This window comes from Nothoprocta perdicaria, unplaced genomic scaffold (genome assembly GCF_003342845.1).
Source record: "Nothoprocta perdicaria isolate Ctin4 unplaced genomic scaffold, notPer1 scaffold_16, whole genome shotgun sequence".
Classification (NCBI taxonomy): Eukaryota; Metazoa; Chordata; class Aves; order Tinamiformes; family Tinamidae; genus Nothoprocta; species Nothoprocta perdicaria.
The window spans coordinates 2,815,758-2,843,179 of NW_020454760.1; the positions used below are offsets into that span (position 1 = coordinate 2,815,758).

Below are 27,422 nucleotides of genomic sequence, written 5' to 3' on the forward strand. Positions count from 1 at the left end.
AGTTTCCTGAACTTTGTTTCATTTCCAGTGAATAACCAAATACATTTAGGCATTCTTGCTTAGAAACATCTTTCTCAAATTCATTTGTTTTCATGTTTTGGTAACAGAGACTGGGGTCCCAATCTACTTATTACAAACAAACAGCACAGAATTACAACAGGAAAGTTTAGCTAAGTCAGGTTTCTTAATTTTTATTAAATTCAAAAACTTCAGGAAAAAAAAAGTCACAAGTTTCTAAGTACATACAAAAACAAATCTGCTAAAATAAAGTGGTTGTCAAGTTAAAAGTCATTTTCCATAATTTTTCCRTCTTTGCAAATTGCCCACAGTACTATCAGAAATCCTAAAAGTGCTTTAGAAATCGGTTTTGTCTTACCAATATGATAGTAAACTGTAAGTTTACTATGTAAAAAAGCAAACTGCTTAGGCACAAGGTGGCAGAAGACATAAGCACAAATATCAACCACGCTTCTTTAATCAGTTAGTTGACATGAGTGTGCTACATACCAACATGGTATTTTACCCAGAATGTCCAAGCTTATTCCATGAAATAAGGGCTCAAAAATTAATTTTACTTTATTTTTTTGCATGTTAATAATTCTTTGTCTTTTTTTCCTTCAAAACAAAGGAAGCTGCTTAAGCCAGYGGCATAACACACTGGTCAGTAACCACAGGTTATGCAAGAAGGGTGGCAAAAGTGGCACAATGGGTGTCCGCACTGGGGAATGAAAAGTAGGGGAGGTATAATCGGGAAAAAAGAGGATAAATTCATATTTGCATTCCCATTGCAATCCATAATTTTGYAACCACCTGCCAAGGCAGCATGACAAGCAGCCCCATTGCTGTTGAGGGTAGCGGCAGGGCTAGGCCATCCCATGAGGCAGYAGCGGGAGGAAACAAGTGACTAAGCCCAGGGGAACTGTTACACTGAGAATCAAACCATAGAAAAATTAAAGCAGGAGTTGTCCATACAACAGATTTTACCTTTTGTCCATCCTTTGATTTTTGCCATTCTAATAACAGGTGCAGTTCCACTGTCATTCATAAATACAAAATTTTATTTGCACTTCATTAGTTTAGAAAGACCACAATGTTTTTCAATACCACAACATTCAGGACACACCAAGTTTTTCAAATATGTAACTACCGATTTACCACAACTAAACTAAACAGTGCATTTTAAKAAAAGATATACCAAAGATATAATTCACAAATTCATTATCAGACAAAAACCTAAACACAGTATATGCTCAATGGGAATAATTTCCACTCTTAGGAAAGAAATCATTTTACCTTAAGTTTCCCCCTCCCCGCCCCAATCCTAGAGATGTCCAGACAAACACACATATATATTCCTTAACACAGGAAAATGCATTTTTTAAGATGAAGAATTTGTCTAGGACAGCAGCATTGCTTTTTTAACCTTCTTTTAGAGTTAAATACATCTTTGTTTTTATTGAATCTTAATGATTCTTGCAACCAAGCTTATGCTTAAGCAGAAAATTATATATGCAATTTCAGRGTGCAATCTCAGACCTGCACTGCATGTGATGTCTTAGTACACAAAGAAAAGGTTTAGCATTAAAAAAAATAAATAAGAGACTGCCAGAAATTAAACTTAGCTTTTGAATAAATCCAGTCTGCAGAGGATGCTACAGCCAAAAGTGTTTTCACTACATTGAAAGGAAACATAATGCTGATCATGGAAGCTTTGTACATAAAGTCCTCTGTTTTAAAAAAATTCATCTTTAAAATAGTTAGCAAAGCACCATATACTTATCTTCATACCAGAAGAGCTTCTGCCTGCCTGTTTATAATAACAAGAACTATTACAACATTTATGTCAAGAATAGGTATAGATTTCATTTTCCTCCTCCTCGACTGGAAGTGTGGTAATTCCCCACAGACTGTACAATATTTATAACACTGGGGCAATAAATGAAATACAATTGTGAGGGAAAGGGGTAATAATTAAATGTTATAGCTGAATCCTACACAGGATTATATATTTGCATATTTACAAGTTAGTGTGTAGCTCTGACTCAAATAACAAAGTGCAACATGAAACTGCCAAATGATTGTAGTGCAGAGTAGTAAGGATATTTTCTTTTCCCTCCCACTCCTATTTTCCACTCTGTATGGAGTAACAAGTCAACAGCAACGGACATGTGGCCTTGGAGGAGGCAGTTCTGGTGGGATTTCTGGCTCTGGCTGCAGGGACAGGATACTGTTGGACAATTCAGTTCTTATAAGATCCAGTGGCATCTTAAAGAAAAAAAGAATCATCTATGAACAATCATCTGCACAGAGCTCAGCACAAAGGAGACAGCTTCTGGGGGTCAACCAGCCAACACAAACATAGACCTTTCAGTTCTTACTGCTAAAATACATTAGAATAGTACATTAAGAATTCCTTGGAAGAAAATAAAAGTTATAAAATTGTGCTGAAATGAAGTCCCTTCCTAAGCACACAAATAACAACAAAACTGGAATAGAAGAAAAAGTTTCACTGAAGTTTCCACATCAATTCATTGCGTATATGTCTTATTACTGATATGCAGGAGTGATGAGCATGAGAAGGGGAATGTGATTTATTTGATATATTTGAAATATTTTGATATTTGTTTGAAACAAGGAACTCTCAAGATCTAATTCCAATTCATATCTGAAAAGAAGTGCTTGTGGGCAAATGGTTTATTCTTAGTCTATCACTCCCTGAACTATAAATAGCCAATAATCTTTAACTATCGTTTAAGTAGGATTTTGCATTTCTCAAATAGTTACTCATTTACTAGACAACTATTAGTAGACTTTCACCAATTATAAGGTTGAGATTCACCTTTAAAAAGGTGAATCCACCACATCTTGGTGKTTTTAATAAGGTACTGTTAACCCTAACACTATTTTTATTAGTTTAGTGCCAGGATAACATAAATGAAACTCTCCCTAAAGAGGAATGCAAAGAGCACTTTGGTTTGCAGTCCCAAATGTGCAATGTAATTTTCTTACCAGTCTTCAGCAGTTTAAGAGTGTGTAAACAGAGGACAGTTAGAAACATGCAACCAGGTGGTTCATGCATCACTTAAAGTGACTAATACTGAAAAATGGTTTCCAATAATAAACCACTCAATGAAAATACTCAACACAACAGGACTCCAGCTCAAAACTACAAAAYGRTACTTTTCAAATACGGTAACATAATGTCTCATCTAGRCATGGAACATATACTAATAAGCTAAAACATGAATCCAAGATCAAAACCAGCATCTGACAACTGAAAAYGAACTTCAGTTCTGGTGTGGTGCTCTTCCAGCTTGCACAAAGATTGCTGCTCTGCTGCCTTGGACAAACCAAGGCCGGCAAGTTGCTGACAGTTTGCTTCTCCCCATGGATCTCAACTCTCATTCCAGTCTGCCTCAATACAAAGCAGATTTTTTTTCCCCCAATAATATGGTTGTAGATGAAAGCAAAAATGCTGTCAGTTGCTGATGTAAAATGAAGTGGTGGCAAATAGGAGCAGATGTATGTTAAATTCAATAGCAGCATGTATGAACTGAAACACAAAGCAAACAGCCCTGCCCACTACATACTAGCTAAAAATTTATCTGTACAGTGTGTAGCCTGACTCTACGTCCTCCCCAAAGATTCCTGCAACCATTCAGTACTTAAACCCTGTCCCCGTTTACACGGTCACAGAAACCACCACCTGAATGTTTTACCTTTTTCAGAATGTCATCAACAAGTTTTAGAAATATTTCATCCACGTTAAAATTATCCTTGGCACTGGCTTCACAGAACCGCATCCCAGTTATTTGCTGTGCAAACTGATGGAAGAGAAAATAAAGTAACTACATAAAGAAGCAGATATATACTCCTCGTGCAAGCAGATATACATYCTTTACAAGACCTTTTAAAAACCTTTTCAAATCTGCAGGTTAATGGTAACTTAACTAACAATACTGAATCTCTGGGGTACAGCAAATACTTCCAGGCATTAAATTTTCACTTAAAAACAGTTGATCAGAAATGGTTTTCTGGCTGGCCTGTATTTTGACAGACTTCAGTCTGGTAGGCTTGTGTCTTCCACTGACATGAATTGGTGCAGACTGCCTAAGAATAAGATCATTTCATAAAATTTGATTTCAATTAACCACCTTCTTAAAATGCAGAAAATGAGACTAAAGTTAATCTTTGCATTTTCTTTGCAATAGCAAAGGCCCAGCTATTCAAAGCATCACAGGTTGCTGTAGGGAAACGTGCATGCATGTCCATAACAGCAGTGTTTGTTCGAGATGGTGCTAGAGACTCCTGCTAGGCCATATTCTTTTCAGTGGTGCTACCACTTCTGGAGGGGCAAGAAGAAAGGAGGCACAAAGCTGAGCCAAACACCCAAGCAGGTCTCTTGCCCACCCCAAAATGCATGTCCTCTATTTGTGATCCAAGACTTCACTAAATCCTTCTCCAGAGTCTCTTTGCAAAAAAAGGGGTAGTAAGATATCACAGCAAATGAGGAAATTCCAGGTGTATGTCAACCTGACAGCTTCACAAATATTGCTCTATTTTTTTTCCCCTCTCCAGTCAGTAAATCCTAAGTAGCATCTGCTAGAGCCTCTCATGGTAGCTAGCCCGACACTACTCTCCAAACTTCACGTTCATGGACTGGGCACTTTTTGATTTGAGAGTGCCTGAAAGCAGCAGAACCTCAGATGAGCACAGGAACTTGTCACTGAAGCATTTGTTACACTGAATCAGACCAGGACYGATGCAGTTGTTGCAAAGGCTACATTGAATCACATACATGTCTCAAACTACAGTGCCCATTAATCTTTAGTGACACCACATGGTCCTCAATTACTCTGATTTCTATATATGTTCAAAGATCCATCTTAGAGCTAAAATCCCACTGTTGTACACTACATGACAGACAGCTCTACACCCTTTGCTCTTCATTATTTAACACTGATCCCTTGGGATTTTCTGCTACCCCAGCTGAGGAAACAGCAGCCAAATTCCTCAGTCAGTGTTTAAGCCTTGTTCTCTCTGAGGCACTGGCAATCTAGAGTAGTGTAAGAAGAAACTTCAATCTCTGTAATTTGGTCAGCCTTCACAAAGAGTTCCTGGCTGATACCAAGTGGAACAGAACAGCATAACACAACACTTCTCCCTAATACTGTAGGGAGTGCAGTGGAAGCCAATTATTCCACTTTTAGTTTCTTCATTCATTAGAGCAAAGAAATACAGTTTCCATAATAAATAAATACATATTCTATACAAGGCAGTAAATATCACACGGATTTTGACAGAACACCACACTCCTCAATACACCCCTGAGGTGCAAGAGCCTGGCCAAAAGTAGCCATGGACACAAATAAACTGCTAGCAGCAAAGCCACATTTTTCTTCCTAACAGTAGCTGGATTCTAGAAAGTTTCTATTTACTAAGCTAATACTGGAAGTTCTCAATCTGAAAGATAGTCATGTTTATAACTTGCACCAACTTGAATCTGGGTTTGTTTCAAATATGGTTAACTCACCTGAATACAACCTCCTCTCACTGCCACCCAATAAGGAGAACGATTTGTTTACACCTGTTCTTACCTTTTCTCCCTGCTGTCGAGTAATCTCTCGATCAACTTCACAGTCCAGTTTATTTCCAACTAATAGAAGCTCTGCATCTTCTGAAGCATACTGCAATTAAAACTTGGAATTAACTAAACCTAAAATGTTAGATTTTGAAATGCTAATAACATATGAAAAAAGGCAATTCTGCTAGCAAAAARAGGAATCATATCTACACAGCTCATATCAAAACTTTTCCAAACGCTGCTTCAAGAATTCTCAATGCCATTTTCTAAATTCTATTTTAGAAACATTAGTTAAGAACTAAGTGCTCCAGTTTATCTAAGAGTGGATATAACGGGTTAATYCCACAGGCAAGAAAAAACATTTTTCCTCCTGCACATAGAGAGGTGTGTGAAGTTAGTGCTCCACTGATACTTTATGACAACTTTAGTTGGGGAGCAACAGTAAATTGTCACTTTGTATAAAAGCACATGAATGTTAAACCCCTGCTGAATGAATCCAGTGAAATTTAGTAGTTAGTAGTTTAGTAGCTGTATAACAATGCTATTTAAAGTCTTACAGAATCCCTTTGAGAAAACTTAAATAATTTGAAAGCAAACAAAAAACTACCCCCCATACCCAGGATGTAAGGGCCTACCTTATCGATCATTTTCATCCATTTTGGTAAATCATCAAAAGTCTCCTTCTTGGTGATATCATACACCAATATGATTCCCTTGGCACTTCTGTAATAAGCTGAGGTAATGCTGTTGAATCTCTCCTGACCTGCTGTGTCCCTAAGAAGCAGCAGCAAACATTGGCACAAGTATTTCACCAATTCACACATTATATTTGTTTATATTTTAACAAAGACAAACCCAGACTCATCAGACATCCCATACTCGACATTTCCTTCTGTGTGTGTATGTATGTGTATGTGAATTGCTAGCAAAGCTAAATGGAGCGGCAGTTTCCATTACAAACTTCCGTGAGAGCTACTTATCCCATACCTACTTCACTAAAAAAGGCCACCAGACAGTTCTACACATGTCTGAAAATGAAGCTGCCCCCATGAGGACGTATCAGGAGATGAAGCTGCTTATTTTTGTTTGTTTGTTCGGTGATTGATAGCAGATCCCTACTCACATCTACTAACCCAACACGGTAAATAGCATTGTCATTCTCACTTTCAGCAGGCTACAGATTCACTAAGGATGATTCACATGGGACACTTTTTCACCACTGCTACTAATCTGCTTGTACTAGCTGTGGTTTATTTTCCAGAATAGTTGGGACAGAAGGGTTATTTTTCACTGAACCATGGAAACCCCCTGAGCTGCTTTTAATCTTATCACCATGCCTACTCATGGAAGTTTTAGGCAGGTATGCTAAAAAAGAGCAGATGGACATCCTTGTTCTTAAAATGTGACTAGTACAGTAACTGGAAAATAAGCTAGAAGGTGCTCCAGTAAGATCAAACAGTAGTTTTGTCAGTTCAGCCCCCAGATTCMATGGATAATTTTGAAATTTTATTGATAGAGTAAGGCAAAAGCTAGACTCATTCCTCAGCGGGGGCAGAAGACAGTAAGTACATGTGCATAGGGACGCTCAGAATAGAAATTCAAAAGGAACTCTATTCAGCAGTCACATTTTAGACAAAAGGAGGATGAATTTGGGGATGAGGTTAACGATGGAGAGCTAAAACACTTCAGCAAAAGAAAAAAAAAAGGAAAAAGAAAAGGTCACGTGTACAAAATGACACACTGATCATCCTGAAGAATTCATTCTTTTAAATAGCATATTCACAAACATAAGTAGTAGAATAAACTACCACAAACCTATCTTCACAGAATCTTCAGGGACCTATTTGATTTAGCTTGCCTTTCTCCTGAAACTGTGACAAGGCTACGAGAGTACTAGACCGCATCAAATCGTTACGGGGATTTTGCAAAATAAAGCACTGATCACTAGAAAAAGATTTGAAGTATCTGTTTCATATCCTGTGGATAAGTATTGACTACTATTTCACTGAAGGCCAGCGGTACTGTAATATGTGACATGGAGTAGGGAGGCAGAAAAGAATGAATTCCTATCACTTGTATTTTTATTTTCATTTCTCAAAACACATTCTCTGCAAAACTTAAAAAAAAAAATCACATTCACACAAAACTTTGGGACCCACAGAAGGTGAAAACAAGGATCTGATTCAATAATGTTGAGCTCTAGCAATATTTAAGATCAGTTTTAGAAAATGGATAAATCACTTTCTTGTCACTAGCGAAGMATTTTTTTCAAACAATACAAGTTTGGCAGCTGAAATTACATACATAAATATTATTCAAGAACATTAACTATTTTCTCCTCTGTTTCACTTCTCTGCTAGGGTCAGATGTAYTTTTTGGCAGATCCTCTGGAAGTGCATCTCCTGAGAAATTGACRGACTCTTGTATGAACCGTTGATTTTCCACATATGGATAACATGGCTCCAGGGCTCCCGAGCAGACCTCTCCGCAATCTGTCGCTAAGCCAGGATCGAGGGCATTGGAGTGGGGGGGATCCCTTCACGGCCCTGTCACTCCACAMAGACACGGCTGGATGGCGGCAGGAAGGGCACAGCCGCTGCAGGGGAACGCGCTCCGTCTAGCTGCAGCCACACTACCGGGAAAGGTTGCCTCTCGTTTTGCTGGCCTCCTTCTCTGGGTCCTTCTCAAACCAGAGGAGGGGGGAAAAGGAAAAACAAGAGGGCCTGTCTGCTCCTGGGGAAGCGCTAGGTGCCAGCCCCCTCACAGAGCGCCTACGTCTCGCACGGAATCGCCCGGCACRTGCACATCCAAGACCATCCAAGGGCAACAAGCGCGCTCCCGTGCAGCCCACGTGGCTCACAGGCCAGCGAGGGGGCCCACTACACTGTGCTACTCTGTCCACCTCTTCCCCCCCACACTGTGTTTTTCGAGCGTGCAGTGCTGCTTCCCCCGCTCTGTGTGATACAGCAGCCTCTCCTCAGCCCCCAACAGCCCGGGAAGCTGATTTTGCACCTCTGGCAATATCTAAGAACTAAGTATTAATCACAGGTGGGCAGCAAGTTTAGAAAGCTACTCCAGGCTATCGAAATGAGCTGCAAGTCTGAGAAGAGATCAAGCTGACCTTGTGCTTGCAGACTGCCAGATATCTCATTTTCTGTCTGGTGCTATCTTCTCTTTTATAAGGTGCAGTAATTTCTTCTAATAACGAGAATTAAAAGTGCCATCCCTAGAACTAAAAGTATTTCTGCATTTAAATGGCATTTTCTATGATAAGGTTTATTATGTGTTAGAGTAATTCAATTTGCTTTTCTATACTTGATTTACTGCACTCCAACAGTGGAGTTTTTTGTAAGGATAGCTGTCAAAGAACYAACAGAAAGCTGGAAGCTGAGAGGAACATAATCCAACTGCACTAACACTATGCAGCTTTGTGAATAATGCCATGTACTCCAATATCAGGTCATTTTCATTCAAACTCTAGAAGTGCAAACAACAAGTTACTGCAACTTAATCCATAATTGGGCATCACTTCAAGGCATAACAGGAGCCTTTCTGGAATACTAAAAGCAGTTTTCCGTCATTGATTCTCCGAGAACTTATTTTAAATGGAAAAACAAGCTTAACACCAAACAGTAATCATAAACACACAATGTACATAACTCCTTGACCATTTATCATTGGGGAGAAAAAAAGAAAAAAAGAAGAAAAAAATCTCAAAGCCTCCAAGCCCTTACTTGCCTCTATTTTTCTATTTTAGTAGCAGACATCTCTCTAAAAATACAAACATTACCCCCAGACAAAAGCAAATTACAAAACTTCACAAAACCCATTCTCAAATATTATTTAACTGTTGACTGGAGATAGTGTCTCTATTTCAGAGTGCATATAATACAATATAAACACAGTTGGTCTTATTTTAATTAACACTGGATTAGGTTTGCTTTATATAAATGTTCTTGTGTCTACTGAAAAGAGTTGCTTGAAGCAAACACACATAGACTCAAAACTATCCTTGGCTCTGAAGTTAATTTGTATTTATTATTTAATATTAAATATAAATACAAGTCAACACAGCTGTAATAATTCTCCACACTCCGTGCTTATGCATAACAAAGCAATAATTTGTAGATATGGAAGACTTAAAAAATGTTTTAAATAATTCTAATCGAGCCTTTTCCTCCCACAAGCATATAGACTGAAATATATATTAAAAATGTTTGAATCAATAGACTAAAAATATTGAATTATTTATGAAATAAGTACTGAACAGCAGGGACTGCACTTTGTTATATTTGAAAGTGGAAGACCTTTTCTCAGATTTCTCATTTTAGAAATGAAAAAAAAAATTAGAAAAAAACAGTAATTTCCACGTGTTCAGATTCACTTTGACACTTCAGCTGTTTGATGGTTCTACTTTATTTTCTCCCTCAGCCCAAGCTGAACGCGCACACACACACACACACACACACACACACACACACACACACACATCACTTCTCACAGAAAAAAAGCTTGTTTCTCCCAAGAACTGCACCAAAGTGAAGCACGTTTACTCAAGCTACTGCTTTGGGCAGCCCGAAGGTCATTACTACTGCTCTGGGTGGGAAAGAAGATAAACACATCGCTGCCCTCAATGCTGCTCTCCTGTCTCACACGCTGAGGAGCACGACTCCTGGAAGGCTGAGAAATACAGGGAGAGAGCCTACAAGATGGCAGTGACTGGATAGGAATCCATCGGCTAGGGCTAGGGCCAAGAGCAGATGCCTCTGTGCTCTTCAGCACACACTTGCTCACAGTAACAGGGATCCAGAAGCCAACTCCAACTTGTGGGCTCCTCTACTAATAGAGGATACTAATACTAATCTGTGAAATTTGCTTTTCAAGCGTACTTGGTGCTTTGAAATGTAGCTTTAGTCATTTTAAAGCCACAGAAATAAACAAACTCTAGAAGGGATCTATTGACTGAACAATAGGGGATTATATAGCGCAGTTAGTGCTATCAGGAAAAAACCACCAAGAAATGCCAAGCAACCTGAATTCTGGCTCCCTGCTGGTATGGAAGCAGAATGAATTAGGATCAGCCAGGCAAATTAATTCTGCATTTTTAAACTACCACACTTTTGATTTTCAAAATGGCTTTTATTTTTTAGTCTAATATGAAGCTAGAGTAAGAGTTCACAGAAATCAACCTACACAGCATGCTTCAAGAAGCTTTAAATTAGTAAAAGGAGTGRTTATCTACTCTGCTTTTCAAAAAATGTACATGTATTGCCAAGAGAGTTTTAAGAGTCAGCTACAAGAAGAGCATCTTAACAGCAAATGTCCAAGMGAATGTGTTGTTTGGGGACAGGAAGCTTTATTCATGGATTTTAACCTATTTTAAAATATTTTGTCCTTGCATCGTGTTTCATCGATTTCATCGGGGTTTTGCACGGAACAAGGGTCACATTTTAGCAACGAGTCAATTCTTATTTTAAAAAGTTTCCTATATCCTACTAGCATATTCTCAATATGTGGAAAATAATGGTTTAAGCACGTCTTTATCAACAAAGCATCATTCCTATAAAATATTTATTCAACATTAAGTTGTTTGATAACCTTAGCACACTTCACAGTAAGAACTCGTATTAGGCGTACAGCAACATCTCCACAGCAAAAGTTTTTGTTACCTCTGTCAGCTTCAGTAGACCCTGGCTAACATTTGCTGGCTCAACTGCCAGCCTTGTGGTCACAGGTTTCCAGACAGGGACACATGATGGATGAAAACATGCCAGTGACATTCAAGTGTTAGGTGACTGATGACACCAAAGATGAAGCAGCAGTTAACTCAGAGGGAAGCAAGACAGACACATGGTGCGACAAACAGTTCATGGTGACCTGCCAAGAGGAGTTAGTAAGCCGAATTCACTGCATCCATATAATTAAGAAGGAGAAACCACCAGAAAATCCCAAAAGTGCAACAAAGAATGTATTTAGAGCTTCCCCCTCCCTTTAGGGATTGTTAGCAACTTTAACAGTCTAACTACAATGCTCATTATGTACTGTTAATAAACTGAGGCTAAGCTACTACATAGTAGAGTATAAGATTAGAATAGGGCATATTAATATAGCTGGTTTATTCTCTCATAATAACATTTATGTTTTGCACYACTCTGCAAAACAAACTCAATGAATTCTAAAGAACACATTTTTTCATCAACCATTGCCTTGGAGAACCATTATCAGGAAGCAGGTAATGCGTTCCAGAAAGGAAAAGCTTGTTCAGACTTGGAGCCTTCCACAGCAGGACATCAGTACCTACTGTGAAGGAACACATATGTACGGGATCATTTTACTTCTCAGTGCTGTTCTGTGGATAAAATTCACTTAAAAGTGAACGACATCCAAGATTAAGTTATTTAATACAGTGTGAAAAAAACAGCACTGCCTCCACCAAATCTCAAACAAGCAGTTCAGAAAATACTTCATGCTTACTTTATAAATGCAATTAGAACAATGTCAACTTTAAATGATCAAGAAAATAAAACCATAAATAGTTTCTCTAGTGTCTTCTATTTAACCTGTTCACCCTTTTTTGATTCTAGAACTTGTACACTACTCCATTTCTCTAGGAAAAAAAGGSTTTGAGATCTGTAATGTTTGAATATTTGAGTAATTACACTTATGTCCCTTTCAGAAATTAATATTCTTCTCCTCCTCCTTTACCCTTACAAAAATCTAGCAGACTTGGGAATGGAGGAGAGGAGCATAAGGATAAGAGCTAAACCAGCTTATAACAGTTAATAGTATTAGACAAGCATATTAATTCATGCTAGAACATAAAAATTAAAACATATTGCTGGTTGCACATTTGTTTTACTTACCAGATTTGTAATCTAATTTTCTTTCCTCTTAGCTCTACTGTTTTGATTTTAAAATCAACACCTATAAATAAAATACAGCAAACAGAAAAGGAGGAATAAGAAGCAAAAGTAACGAGGGTGTAATTACTACTGTTTTTGGACAGGTATTTTACAGCAATTGCAACAGTCTGAGGGAGCGGAAGGGTTCACAGCACTACGGGCCACCTCAGGAACACCATGGGAATCTGACGAGCATCATATAGTCTGTGAGCTGCCCTACTTGGCAGCCTCACAACATAAATCCTCCACTTTGTACAACATTCTCGTCAGCAAGTAAAATCAACATAATATTAAAACAGTGTGGGGCATGGCACTTTCCCCTCCCGCCTTATTCACACATTCACAATTGTCTAGGACAAGTCTGATCTACTCTCAGCTGACACAGATGCCCTGGAGCACAAAGTGAATCCAATTTCTCCAACATCAGCTTTGCTGAGCAGGAACAACACTCAACTCACGAGCAGGCTGGTGGGTAACATTTGGGAAGGAAGTGAGGAACTGTGGCTGGGCTTACAGGATTTGTCAGTACTGGCTTGCTTCATTCTTTTAAACTGTTGAGAGGTTTTTTTTTTTAATTGCTGTTATACTTGTATAGAACTTTTTGCTATCGTCTTAAAATTTTAGCCACATTTTGAATGAATGCTAAATATTATAAATAAAGCCATAAATACAGTAGGATTTTAAATCTATTAAAAAACAGTGCTGGCAACCAACACAGAAGACATAGTATGGTCAAACAATACCTACACACAAAAGGATACTACTTCAAGTACACGGGTTTAGGAGTCCTAGCAATCATAATATTTGTAGRTTTTTAACCTGTTCATTTCACTATATGAAGGAAGATTTTTGCTCCACTTCTTCCTTCTGAACACCATTCCTTCTAACAGCTCTAATCAAGAAGGGGTGAAATTAAAAGACACAAGAACACAGTTCAGACTAGCACATTTAAACTCACACTGCAGTGCAGAAGCATACTGTGTAGGAAACAGTTTTGCTACTTCACATACAAGTGCATACCAAGAAAAAGGATGAGAGTGAAGATAAAAAGAAAAGATTTTTATAAGAAAATATAAATTTAAAAAAGTATTTTTCCCCCCAATACTTAAACTGTCTCAGTTGACCAATTTTATTCGTTTACTCATTAGAATCAAGAGTGGACTRTAAGTTCTACAGAAAGAATTGAGTTTGCACCTTATGTAAGCTTATGAAAACTCCTGGAAAACTTAAGTGTAGTTTGCACCTTGAAGACCACTTGCTCATTGTTGCCTTCACATTTATTTCAAAGTACTTTTAAAGATAATCACACCAGTAAAGTTGCTGGTAATCTGTTAATTATTAGGAACAAAATGAACTAAGTTAAAAAGAATACATTTTAATAATGGACATACAAAGGATACCTTCGATTCCATTTTTAGCTTGCAAAGTAGACTGTCACTGTTTAAGTAGGCCAAATAGGTGGTAGAATTGCCCAGTGCCATTCCCCTACACAAAAATCCCTTCAAACAGCTTGGAGTTGCACACTACATAGTGATAAAAGTATTACTACATTTATCCTTCCCGGTGCTCCTTAAAGTGCTTAGCATACCTATTCAGCAATTCTTAGAAAGCTGCTCAGCATACACAATGGTCACAAGCTGCCTGCCAAAACATTGTTCCCACTTGTTCATCAGTAGGATCCTCTGGCAGTACAAGCACTAAGTACTAAACTTATTTGTAGTGTGCAGTACACAGTTTTGATAGGAAATTTCAAGTATTCAGATTGAAACTGAAAAGATCTATTTTAGTGAGTGATAAAAAGTTCACAACTTGCATTAATCCCAACCTAAAAAAAATATATTTCTACATTCTTGAAAAACTACTCTGYGCGAGTACAAACGCAGAAGAAAGTGAAATTGGCTGGTTATGCTCTATTTTACAAATTGTGGCAAATAATAACAGAAAAGCACCAATTAAAAAGCAACAACAAAAACAAAAAGGCCACTAAATGCCCTTTCTCTAGATGCTTCCACTTCAAGTATAGAATGCAACTGTTTTAAAGGTCACAACTTTGTCTACAATAAGTAAACAACTTTCATCTCTAAGGAGATGATGAGTGTTAACAGAGCCACACAAAAAACTGGTTTTAAATCTCTCCCTTTCCCAAGAAAGTCCAAATACAATTGCCCCCAACATCTCAACTTCAATTCCCAATCGTGCTACTACATCTTACATACTACCTACTAGACAAATTGCCATTTAAGAACTAAAAAAAAATCTASTTTTTACCCCCCTCAAATACATGAATAATAAAAAAAAATCTTACAATGCTTATACAGTTATACACTTGCCCTATGCTAATAATTAAACTTGTAGAAGAGCTTGATCTGAGCAACAAGTCAGCAAATACAATTCTCTGTCCTCTTGTCACAGGAAAAAAGTATAAATCACCTCTAATGTAAAGTTACATATTACAAATTATCATGGAAATTTCATATAAATTTTGTCAACTCCATTTAAAAAATGCTGTATTTTTAAAGATTTATACACAGCTGTCTTACATAAATGCAGGAATATTATTGTTAGAGGAAAATATATAAACTAGAGAGAAAAAGAATCTAATAAAATAAACTTCAAACTCCAGAATTCATGGAACTAACAGGCACAACCTATGTGCTTAACTGAAGCAGTGAAGGAACTTCTGTATCAAAAAAAAAAAAAAAGGATTGTTTCAAAATGAAAACTATGCCTATGGTGTTATTATTTTGGGGCAGAGATTTCTATACACAATCTTAGATTCATATTATGAAGCACTTCTCTGCTTTTAGACAGAGTTCATTCAAAGAACAAGGCGGTTCATTCAAAGAACAAGGCAAAACAGCAGCAGTTTTGCAAAAGAACATTCTTCTACAGAACTGTTTGAATTGTTTAGCAGTTTTAAATCAGATGCCTTGCCAAAACTAAGCAGAGGTTGCCCAACTGATTTTTAGAATTATTAATGCTCTGCAAGCATCAACACAATACCAAATGCCTCATGTCTGCCAAAACTGAAGGCAAAAAATTGGCAACTTTCCCCTTGCACATGAAGAAACATGTAAGTTCCTATGCTTTTAAAGATTCATTGCCATTATGATTTACCATAGGACAGCCAAAGATAATTGCTTAGACAGAAATAAGTAATTTGATAAAAATAGCAATGAAATACCACCATTTGTTTTTCAGTTTTARTGTTAAAAATAATCTCATGTTAAAAGTTATTAAAACAAACAATTCAGCCTGAGGTTAAGGAAAATATCTAAATGGGAATTTTTGCTATATATACACAATTGCTTCAGCATTAAAAGGAAGAAAAAAAATGGATAATATTCTCCAGAAGTTTATCGGGAAATGAAGAGTTTACACCACTGCAGAAAATACACACTTTTTGGTCTCACATCATGCTCAGAGGCAGACAACTAGATCTTTCCATTCAGATACTAAGTATAAAGAGCAGTCTTATAAATTCTTTATGGTTGTAGGCGTAGAATGCACTATTTGGATCAGTTGCTGAAACTTCGTGTTCATCAGCAAAATAATTACACGTGGTTCTTTTAAGCCTCTCTTTTAAGCCTTTCTGTTTAACATAGTCTGTCTAGCATTAAGTCTGTCTGCTGTTAGAAAATGGTGGGGACTTTCTTGGGGTTTTTTTGTTTGTTTTGTTCATTTTGCTTTGTAATAGCCTAGTGTTGATGCTGGCAGTAGTTGATTAGTTATTTCAAATCCTTGGTTTAACAAACATGTAATTGATAGTTACTCGCTGTAGAAAGTGCCTTTTTGGGGGGTGTTAGACATAATTCTAAGACCTGTTCGGGACAGGCTCTGGGAATTCCTTCAAGTTTCACACTGTTTGCAATGATATCTGTGGTGCTTAGACAGTTGCTTTGTATGGCAGATCCTAAAAAAATAGAGCCCAAGTTTATGAAGTCTGTGCATTAGTTCCATGTGTGTTCAATCCTGTTGGAAGTGTTGGCCTTAAGTGAGAAACCCCCCTGGAAGGTTGTGTAAATTGACAGACAGGAATTATTGCCCTGGCATTACACCCTACTAGCACAGCTACACGATACTCTCCCTACCGAGTACACCCAGCCATGACAAACACCCCTAGGAAGATGCCAACAACAGCTAATGTAAACAAGTCACTTAATTATGCAAATACAATCCTGGATATGGATTTATATAAGCTCAATAAAGAGAAGAATCAATACTGTCAGCAATTGCATTATATCTGAACAAGGCTTTTAAAAATAAAGGATTTCAAAAGGTTCTTTTGCTCCTGCAACATTTGCAAACCACTTGTAGAGATCTGTGTTTCACCAACAGAGCTATCCAGTAGCAGCACTATTGAAAACAACCACTTGGATGCCCAGCCCTGATTGCATTTTAAAAGCCCACGACCAATTTATTCCCAACAAGAAATCAAACACACATGTGCCACAGAAGCCATTACGTGCACATGTCCATGATTATTCTGAAGTATGTCCTCTGCCACAGTGCAGCGATGTGAAGGGAACCAAAAGGCCGGTCCTCCTCCTCCTCCCCAATGGGGGGACAACCTCGCCCCACACTTCAGTCGGACAGAAACCACTGGCAATCATGCAGTCAGTTTTCCTTAAAATAAAAACATCTGCACAGCAAAAGAAACAGAGACAGGAAGAATCTCGACAGTCTCTTCCTGCATTCAAGCTGTGCATTGTGGAGGCCAGGTTCTAACATCCATTTTGCTCTTGCAAGGCCTCCTTTTCTTCAGTAATCCAAATGCACAATCTATAAATAAAGCGAGTTTCAAGAACAAATGGAAAAAGACATTGTGCACAAAAATACAGATCTCAGAGTCTGGTTTGGAATTTAAGTGTTTAAAATTATGCCGATTCAACTTGTCTTRTTGCTTAAAACACCAAATGAGTTTATAACATCCCCCCACCAACGGGGATGTAAGTTAGAAAAAGCATTTGGGTAGAATACCACCTACTTGGCTTTTTGATGGCTTGTAAAATTTTGAAAATATTAAACAAAAACTTTCATAATTCTGGTTAATCTTAAATAAAGGGTAYGGTGAGGTTTTCTGAAAAGTAAAGTAACACAGATGTAAGCTTTCTGCATACCTTTCAAAAATAAGCATCTCTAAAAGAAAGAAGAGACACTCAAAATAAACGTGCCCTAATGATGTTCTAGATAAGGGCACTTTRGCGAGAATGCTGCATCTTCTCTCCRAGCCAAACCCAAGAYTGTTCCAGGCTCCCCCCTGCCACGTCTAACTCAGACCAGATTGAAGTTAACTTTTTATTCCTGTGTGGGAAGTAATCTAATAAAGCACACAGTGAAACACACACAACTGGGGCTAGCTTCTCTATTTATAACTAAAGAAATTTTCTTAGAAATAAAAAAAAAAAAAAGGTTGCAAAGAGATTTCTCTTCTCATAGCTTCTGTATTTAGGCTTTCATTAAAAGTCTGACCTAATTATTTATTTTGTTAAAGCAGCAGAAAAAGGAAGCGGAAACTGTTTGGCTGGAGGCACACAAAGTGAGCTTCAGGAGGCCAAGATTTCCTGATCACAAAGTTTAAGTAAAAGCTGGGAGAAACAAAAAAAAAAAAAAAAAAAAAGATGCAAGCAGARCAACATACACAAACCTAACAAAATCAGTTCCTACAGACTACGTTTTCATATGTCTATTAGTTGTTTACATCAAAGCAATTCCATCAGCAAAAAACAATCAGAACACAGAGAAAAATGCTTGGTTTAAAAATTCAAAGGCTGAATACTTACTAACCAGCACAACCAGCATATAATTCAAAGGCTATGACAGTTTGTGTAATTTGGACATCTGACAGCATTATGCAGGCAAACTTCCTTGCTTCCCCTACAACCAATGATTGAGATAATGTGCTTCTCTAGGCAAGAACCATCTCTTACTAGGTTGTACAGCATCTGCTATAATGAAGTCCTGGTCTGCAACTAAATATTTAATAACAGCACAAAGAGTTATGACTGTAGTATTCAGAAACTACTGAAATCAATGAAAAGATGCTCAATGACTTTGATAGTCATTTTACTACCTTGCGTAGGCAAGGGAATGAGAACTAAATAGACAAGACCCAAGCTACAAAAAGAACGGGGTGGGGGTCTGGGGGGAGGGGTGGTAGCTTACAAAAAGCATTTAAAGAAAAATATAAAACATCATTATTTTATTTGAAGCTGTACAGTATGCAGTTAACTTCAAAAACTGCTAAGGGAGAGATACCTCTTTCAAGGTACACATTATAAATTTGAAGATCAATAATAATAATAATTGGAAGCACTAAATATTATTCAGACATGAGCCAATTTGAGAATTATTTTAGAGGCAGGTAATGCAAGTTGTCCATAAAACTTCTGAGTGTAATTTCAGAATGATTAACATGCAGAAACTTGAGACTGCTTGCTTAAAATAAAAGCCTACATGTATCTGAGCTGGCAACTGTGCCACAGACAAGTATGAAACAGACACATCAACAATAAAAAGAAAGGTGATATACGTGAATTAGCTACATCTTAAAGATGTAATTTTAATTCATTTTTAGAAAACTGGCTGTTTTTTGGAAGTACAATGATACTGTTTATAACGATTTCAGATGCAGTTTGGAAGCCATCATTTCTTTCCTTTTAATTGACAGTATCGGACAAATTATGAATTCACAGAATTTAAACTTTAGAAACTTTTTACAGTGCTAAATCCAAAGTCCAATCAAAAATGTTGATAAACAGCATGAGCCTAAAGGAGTAAATGGATGAATAAGATTTTCTGGGACCTTCTTGAAGAAAATATTTTTGAAACTCCTGTTTACAGAACAGAAATAAATTAGTGAACTACCATTTTACAACTACCCAAACTAATGTGATTGAACTTAAAGAACTGTATTGGACAGATTTTAAAGCTATTTCAAATCAGCAATTTCTAACTGAGGATCTACTTTAAAATCAGTATTGAATTTGGCATTCTATTTTGGATACCAAGTTTCCCATGCCTTAGAGTATCAGAAGAAATAAACTGAAAAAAATGCTGTTATATGTTCTTAAACAGCAGCAAACTCAAACAATATAGAGGATTACTACTCCTAGTTATTAAGGACAGCCTAGTGAAGATGCTTTACAAAGATTTCTTCTCTTTTTATTGTGGTGAAAGGCACTCTAAATTCTATGCCTTCCATTTTGTAGTTTATCTAAAAAAATGCAAATATTCTGCAGACAATTAATGCATTATTTTTATTAAATGAACATTTATGCCCATGATTTCCAGACAGAAATATCAAAGTCCATAACTGAGAATCATATGCCCTCTACATTTTTTTTTGTACTGCTTCTGACACTCTCAGCTGTTCACAGTCTGGACTGAGTTTGACAGCTGCATTCCACTCTCCTTACAAACAGACCTCCTCCATATTTGATGCCAGTTAAGTGAGCTCTACATTTTGTCACTTTTATTTGCATATTCTCATCTGTGCAATCACCGTGGGCTACGAGCTCTTCAGACAATCCCACATCACTGATATAACCCAGCATCTGAATATCTCTATCAAGTCATGATAATACCATCATGATGTTTACAAATGAAGGAAATAATGTGAATTTCAAATTTACTCATCTGAGTAACCTCTAGGTAATTAAAGGAACAGCACAGCCCAAAACCCCATTCCTGATGCTCGATGATTTGTTTCTTTTTCCTAGTATGTTTTCCTATTTTAAAATGTAAGTTTATTACTTTCTGAAACGACTACATATAGAACAATTGCTGACTACACCTAATGCAGTAAGATATGCTAAGTTAGGCAACTTTTTTAGATAAAAAAAAACTTTTCTAGATTTGTTGTAGTCTCTAGTGTCACTTAGAAGTGACAACACTGCTAGAAGTAGAACGCTGTTTCTGGAGAACACAGATTTCTGCTTAAGCTCCCTTCCCTGAGTTTACAGTTACAGAACTGAAAACAATTCAAGTWAATGCAGGCTCCTTTCGATTTCTGTAAAATCAAGCCACTTCCTACGGGGGTTCCAGTCCCTGATTTCTACTAGTTGTTTGTCAAGGAACCTCAGCACCTCATTAATGAAATATTTGCCAGTTTTATCTATACTATTCAGCAGTAGCTAAGAAAACAATACCTAAAAACAGACATATTTTAACCTACTGAGCACGGGGAGGTAAGGGCTTATTTTGAATCATTGATTCTTCCTTTTTCTGTGCAATAGCAAAAAATCTCAGTCAGCGCATTGGTTTTGATTTTGCTTGATTTTAGGTATAAAACAAATTCATGGCACTGTTACTGGCATGTTGCCATGAAGTAACAAAATAGCTATTTCTACCATTACTTGTCTACCCTGACCTCCAGAACTAGCTTTTTAACACCATCACACTGACAAGGGGGTCTGGGGAACCAAACAAAAAAACAACATCAAAAAAGGTTAGACTTGTAAGAAAGAGTCCATGAGTACCGACAGAAAGGGCAGCAAAAATCGTAAAATAAGTAAAATTGTTTTTCTGCTTGATGTAGGTATTTTCCTGAACATTTTACATAGATTATTCTTCAGCTCAGATCAAATCAAAATACTGGATGTCTTTTTTTCTCTAATGCAAAGTCATTTAAAACATAAAACATAAATTTGAAACATTTTGCTGGGAAATTAGTTTTTAAGACAAGTCACATATCATATTTACACTGGTTGTGAGATTAAACACTAACCAGACAGCTACCTAAATAAGGAATAGCTTAAAAGATAGTTCTGAAAAAAATGTTGCTTTATAAAGTGAACAGCCTAAATCAGAAGCTGTTAACCAGGTTCATTACATTTATTGTAATTATAAAATTATTTCTATTACGATATRAAAAAAATATAGAAATGACCCATAACATTCACTTTTTAGGATAAGCAGAATTAAGAAAGGGTCTGTACTGTAACAAGTAATAGTAAATAATATCTCTCTATACACAGTTACATAGTTTAAAACAGAATCTGCCTTACATAATACTTCTCAGCTAGAAGTTTCTCTATAGAAGCCTGAAGTTTCCACCATTCCTATTGTTTACTTGACATTGATAAGAAAATTTGAAATAAGAAAAAAAAAAATATTTGGAAGAAAGATGCTACTGAGTTTTGTGAACCAAATGAGTTTCCAGCTTGCATACTTTGGTGTTACTGTGAAATGGTAAGTCAGAACGAGGTCAGAGACCACTTTCTGTGAAGTCAAAAGCAATCTTCCACCACAGTGCTTTGTATGCTCTCCATCTGGATCACACAGACTACAATTAGTCCAAATGGATCACAATATTCCCATCCTGGTTGACAACAAAACTTGTCATTTACAAACTTAGCTGAATAGCTCTGCCCACGATTTCCCTTGCAAACCAGGGCTGAAGGAAGCTTTAGTGTTCACAACAAGTAGCAGTGTAGTTCCCTGTGAAGAGCTGCTAGAGGAGCCAGCACCAAGCCTGCAGGGAGCACCTGAACTGCCCTTGCGCTACCAYGGGAGCAAGCCCTGCCTCCGGAGGTGCTTTCTTACCTGGCAGAAAGAGTTATAAGACTAAGCCTCAGAAATGAGCCGGCAGGTAAGGGTAAAGCAGAGGAGCTCACCTTGATTTGAAGGAGCAGGAGAGTCATGGGGCTTAGAAATGAGCAAGTGCAAGACTAAGATGCAGAACAGAAGGAGCCTCAGGCTCTGAGATTACAACTATGGCAGAAATAGAGCACCTGTGCCAAAACTGAATGAACAGGAAATAACATGGGAATTTTGTTGATCTGTCGTGGAAGTTTTAAAAAGAATCTGGGAGGAGCTAAGATTTACTGGATAGGAGAGACAACTGTGGCACTGAGTAGTGACTGGGTGCCAAAAGCTGGGAAGGAAATCGGCTTTCTGACAAGCAAAAGAACTCAGGAGGAGGAAGGACTCATACYAGATTTTTCTTTATAACTAAACTACAAAATTACCGGATCTCTGTAATGATCTTGGTATCTCACTTCTGGGAGAACTACTTTTTTGGGTAAAAAAGAACGCGAGGGAGAGCCCACCTTTGAACTTTCTCACTAACATGGCAGAGTCTTTACCTTTTAGAATGATAAATTTTTAAATGCCTAATTTCACATACCTGTCTCTAACTGTTAAGAATCCTAGCAATCACTAAGCAGAAATCCTATATACTAATAAGCCCATGGAGGTCAGAAAACAAACCAACAATGGAGATTAACTTCTATTTTTTTTTCTATTTTGTGGATAAACCAGTATAATATCCAGTATCATCCCTGCATAAACATTCTCCCATTAAAGAAAAAATGTTACTAACTACAAACAGGTTATTTGGATTTAACACTGGCAGAACAATTTTAGATCACTGCAGTTAAAAAAAGAAAATTTCTTCCCCGAACAAGTTTAACCTAACACTAAGAACAAACACTTAAGCACGCAAAACTGTAAACAGCAACATCTATTTCTCAGTTGACACCAGTGCTCCAAATCAGTAAATATTTGAGCATATTGAGTATTCTCAGTACTATGTAAATAGCAGATTAAGTAGACACAATATTCTATGCAACTAACTTATGGCCCAAAATAAATACTTCAAAAGCATTTTAGATCAGGAGCACATCATGTGCTGCTATGAATATTGTGTTGAAATCTGCTGAGCTATTTTTGAACACTTTCAAAGAACTAGAGTACTTTGAGAGGARACTGAAGACATGTTGATTTGTTTTTGTTACAGAATTTTCTTTTCCAATCTGTTAAAGTAGTCTTGGTAAATTACTGCTAAAATATCTTCATTTTTTAATTGAATCCAAGACTGTTATCTTCATAAGAAACACTTTATTTTCCAGTAACTTAGCATTGCTTATCCTAAACACCTGGAGCTAGGAAACAGCCAATACCTTATAATGAGTCTTGGATATCCAAAGTTTTAGTCACATTTGCAATTCTTCTGCTACCAGAGAAAACTTCTAAGTAGCCTGTACATATTCATATAAAAGATGAAGATGCTAAATGTTATTTTGTTTAGCCTACACTTCCCAAACTAATAGCTTAAAAACAATACAAAAATAAGGTTGAAACTACTTATATCAAGTTAAGGAAATAAACACATATTCTAGCATTCTATTTAAAATTTAGCTTTATGGTATGGCAGACAGAGCCAATAGTAACATTCTTTCAGTTACGCAGTCTTTTCAAATATTTCGAAGTATATTCAGCTATACAGAACTTCCTCTGAAACTGAATCACTCACTGGGTTCTCAACTGTGTTTCAAAACACAATCTCCATTTACAGCTCCCAGAAACCCAGTAAATGGTTTGAAGGGAAGAGCTCTGTGATTGGAACTGCAAATCAAAGTTTGACCTCAGCTCATTTTGGAGTATGGATTATTTTCAGTCTACATAAAAACATCCAAACTGAAGGTTACTCTTTCTTACTCCAAAATGTAAAAAAAAAAGAAGGGTARAAGCTTCCAATCATGAGTACACAAAGCTCGTTCATTTGGCTGTCAAAAGAGCTGAAAGTATCTCAGCAGCTCACAACTTAGAGGACCTTGAAAGAATGCTTCTACTGTCAAGTCTCTCTAAATGCATCTTGGAAGAAGCCAATTTCCCTGTGTTGATTCCATGCTGGCACACTTCAGACTCAAACATTAAGCAATCTTCTGTCTAGCAACACACTACCATTTATTTCCTGTTATCTTTTTTTTTTCTTTCTAAAATAAGGAAGCGTCTCTGCTTTAATCACTGTCTCACTTCTCTAGCAAATCAGTTCCGCACACAAGGCACCAGAGTGGAAGTCTGGACGAGTTTTATCTCCTCTCACTGCTCAACTTTTGCGTCCGGACAGGGCTGCAGCGAACGGCCCAACCTCGAGGATACACTCAAAGCAGGTCAACTCAAAGAAGATGCATATAAGTTTAACACAACACACGTAGTCCCCGGGAATTTACGAAGAATGCATCCCCCTATTAGTTCTACTTCYTCGACTGTATCGTATGTTTAATTAAACCTGAAGCTGTCAGCATTCCTTCCTTCTAACACACCACTCRCAGACGAGGCCTCTAACGCACTATCACTACCTTTTTAACTTCTGAGATGTTAAGTTACAGACTTCAAAACAGAACTGTACAGTCACTAACAGCTGCTGGGAGGAAAAAAACATAGTGCTAGCAAATTTGCATTTTTAGAGGATCTAGGAAAGGATGAAAGAGCTTGCAACATACATATTAAGATTAAAATAAAGGCAACTGTGTTATATTCTATCATTGAAAGATATCTTTGGATTGTAATAGCTCAGTTTCTAAAATGTGATATAATCACTTTCCATCAGCTTTACATTTTCTTACATTCCAAGCTAAAATTAAGCTAAGCCCCTGTATTTTTCAGTGACACAGATTTAACAACCACCTTGTCGCAACACCCAAGAGTTCAGCTTCAAGAATAGGCCTGTAATAACAATGCAGCATAACTAGCTTGTTTTCCTCTCTTTACACATTCATCGGCTCAAAGACAGCAGGCATTAAATAACCTCAAAGACCCGTACGGATGACTAAACCACAAATAACCAGCCACTCTGCCAAGCCAGGAGGTGGCTCTGCAGTTTGTTGTATGCTGAGGAGCAAAACACCTCGTGTGCTCAACATACTCCAAGAAGCGAGACAAGAACTTCCCTGGATTTAGTATTACAGAGGCTTTCCTCAAGGAAGAYGCAAGAAGCTGGAGCTATCCAGGCTATGGCCTGGAATTTCAGCAACCACTATGTTTTGGACACATCGGGCAAGTCTTTAACTCCTGAAACACTAGCAAACACATTGCATACAACTTCAAAGGCCTCAGGGCGCAATGACGCGTCTCAACAATCATACCTTTTGTGTTTTGTTGGCAATGATATTTGTCTACTGTTAAAAACAGTGAAACAGGACACCGAGCACCTCTGAAAATATGTGAAGATAGCTCGGACCCCCTTAACCTCTTAATCAAGAGCTGAAAAACTTGACACCACAGACTCATTCACCATAAACTCCATGAAACTCCCAGCATGCGTTTCCACTGTAAAAAACAACTCTTCTGGCCAAAACAACCCACCCCAGGATAACGCAGCCAAACACAAAACACAGACAAGTGTGAGGCCAAGAAGAAAACACACACACAAGTGCTCTAGAGGGAAGGGGGAACTAAAGCCTCACTTGTCCCATGCAAGAGGGGGTGCCAGAGGTCAGCACAGAGAAGCCAGAGGGGCCCAACACAAGGAAAACAACCCGGGAGAAGGTCCCAGAAGGAAGGCCCCCCAAGGCAGCCCCCACATGCTCACAAGTAGCACGGTAAGGCCGGGCACGGCAGCCAGGCCCAGAGCCTCGGGGCAGGGCTGAACCTCTCCCTCGGGGGGGTCGGGAGACCCGGGGGCGCCCGACGGGCTCCCTTACCCACGGTGGACTTGCAGGCCTCGCAGAAGGTGTCGTCCGTGAAGCGCTCCATGAGGCTGGTCTTGCCCACTCCCCGCGAGCCGATGATTATCACCTGCAGCTTGAAGTCGGCGGGCCGCGGCGGCTGCTTCCTGCGGCGGGCCTGGCCCCCGGAGAGCGCCGGCGAGCCGCCCGCCGAGCCCGCGCCGAGGTCCAGCCCGCCGCCCGCCCTGCGCTGCTGCAGCCCCGAGCCGGGCTCCATCAGCGACGCATGCGGCGGCCACCGCCGACCGCCACACAGGCCGCAGGCCACGGGAAGGAGAGGGGCAAGGGGAACTCGCGCCGCGCCGCACGACGACAACCAGCGCCCCGCGCCGCCGGCCGGGCCGCGAGCGGCGCCGCCCAGCCCCGAGCCCGGCCCGCTCCGCGCAGCGCCCTCTGCAGCGCCGGAGCCGCGGCCCAGCGCCGCAGTGCCGGGGGCGGGGACACGGGCGGCACCAACAGCCGCGCCCGCCTCAACGGCCGCGCCGCCCGCAACGGACGCGCCCGCCCCTAACGGACGCGCCCGCCCCCAACGGCCGCGCCCGCCTCAACGGCCGCGCCGCCCGCAACGGACGCGCCCGCCCCTAACGGACGCGCCCGCCCCCAACGGCCGCACCACCCCCAACGGCCGCGCCGCCCCCAACGGCCGCGCCGCCCCCAACGGCCGCGCCCGCCCCCCAACCGTCGCGCCCGCCCCCAACCGTCGCGCCCGCCCCCAGCGGCCGTGGTCGATCGCAACGGTCGCTCGTCGCGAAATGGGACATATTTGACACAATTAGGTCCCATTTTCTAGACTCCCTATTTGCGAGCTGCAAACCAAAACAACAAACAGTAGAGGAGCACAGAGGGAAGCATGGCAGTGGGCTTTACCGTTGCCTTGCAGGAATGATAGTTACTCAAGAGTTACRTTTCTTGAAGCTGACAGATTGAAGGTAGGGGTACAGTAACAAACACAACGTAGTAAGAGAACTAGCTTAACATATTTTTTCTTAACATTTTTTCTTAATTTTAGCCATTTTTTTCACCAGAATAATTAGTATTTCTGCAAGCGAGTAGAAAGGTTTAGACCTTTAAAAATATTTAACAAATCGTTCCAAAGACATCTCCTACCCCACCCTCATCATAGTGGTTACCTGTAATGCTGCCAGTAGGTGTGCGCATTCTGAGGCAACCAATTACAGGTTAACCTGGCAAGTGAAGTACCATAACAAGAAAAACCTTTTTTGCTCTTTGTTTTTTCCCTAGGCCCTCCTGCTAGAATTAAAATGTTCTCCAAAATCAGGCGCTTGCAAAGACCCCTCTGTAACTCACATAGATGCTCAGGGTTGCTCAGCTCTCCATAAATCACACAGACCACCAGGGGCTGTGCAGCCTCTTTCCCTTCGTTCATCATCACTCATTAACAAGTCCTCACCCCACATGCTACATTACATCCTACCAACTCGTCAAAGGTAACTCGAGCAAATCTAGSTTGACGACTCTATT

General features: G+C 39.0%; 1 protein-coding gene across 1 annotated transcript; it reads right to left on the reverse strand.

Annotated features, from left to right (window-relative positions):
- Window positions 1-216: 216 nt before the first annotated feature.
- Window positions 217-26,157, reverse strand: RAB12 (RAB12, member RAS oncogene family). Its single transcript, XM_026035396.1, has 6 exons — window positions 25,917-26,157; window positions 12,448-12,508; window positions 6,220-6,358; window positions 5,598-5,687; window positions 3,720-3,824; window positions 217-2,265 (listed from the first exon to the last, which is right to left on the reverse strand). Exons 1-6 carry the CDS (start codon window positions 26,155-26,157, stop codon window positions 2,152-2,154), a joined length of 750 nt encoding a protein of 249 aa, XP_025891181.1. The 3' UTR covers window positions 217-2,151.
- Between the last annotated feature and the right edge of the window lie 1,265 nt (window positions 26,158-27,422).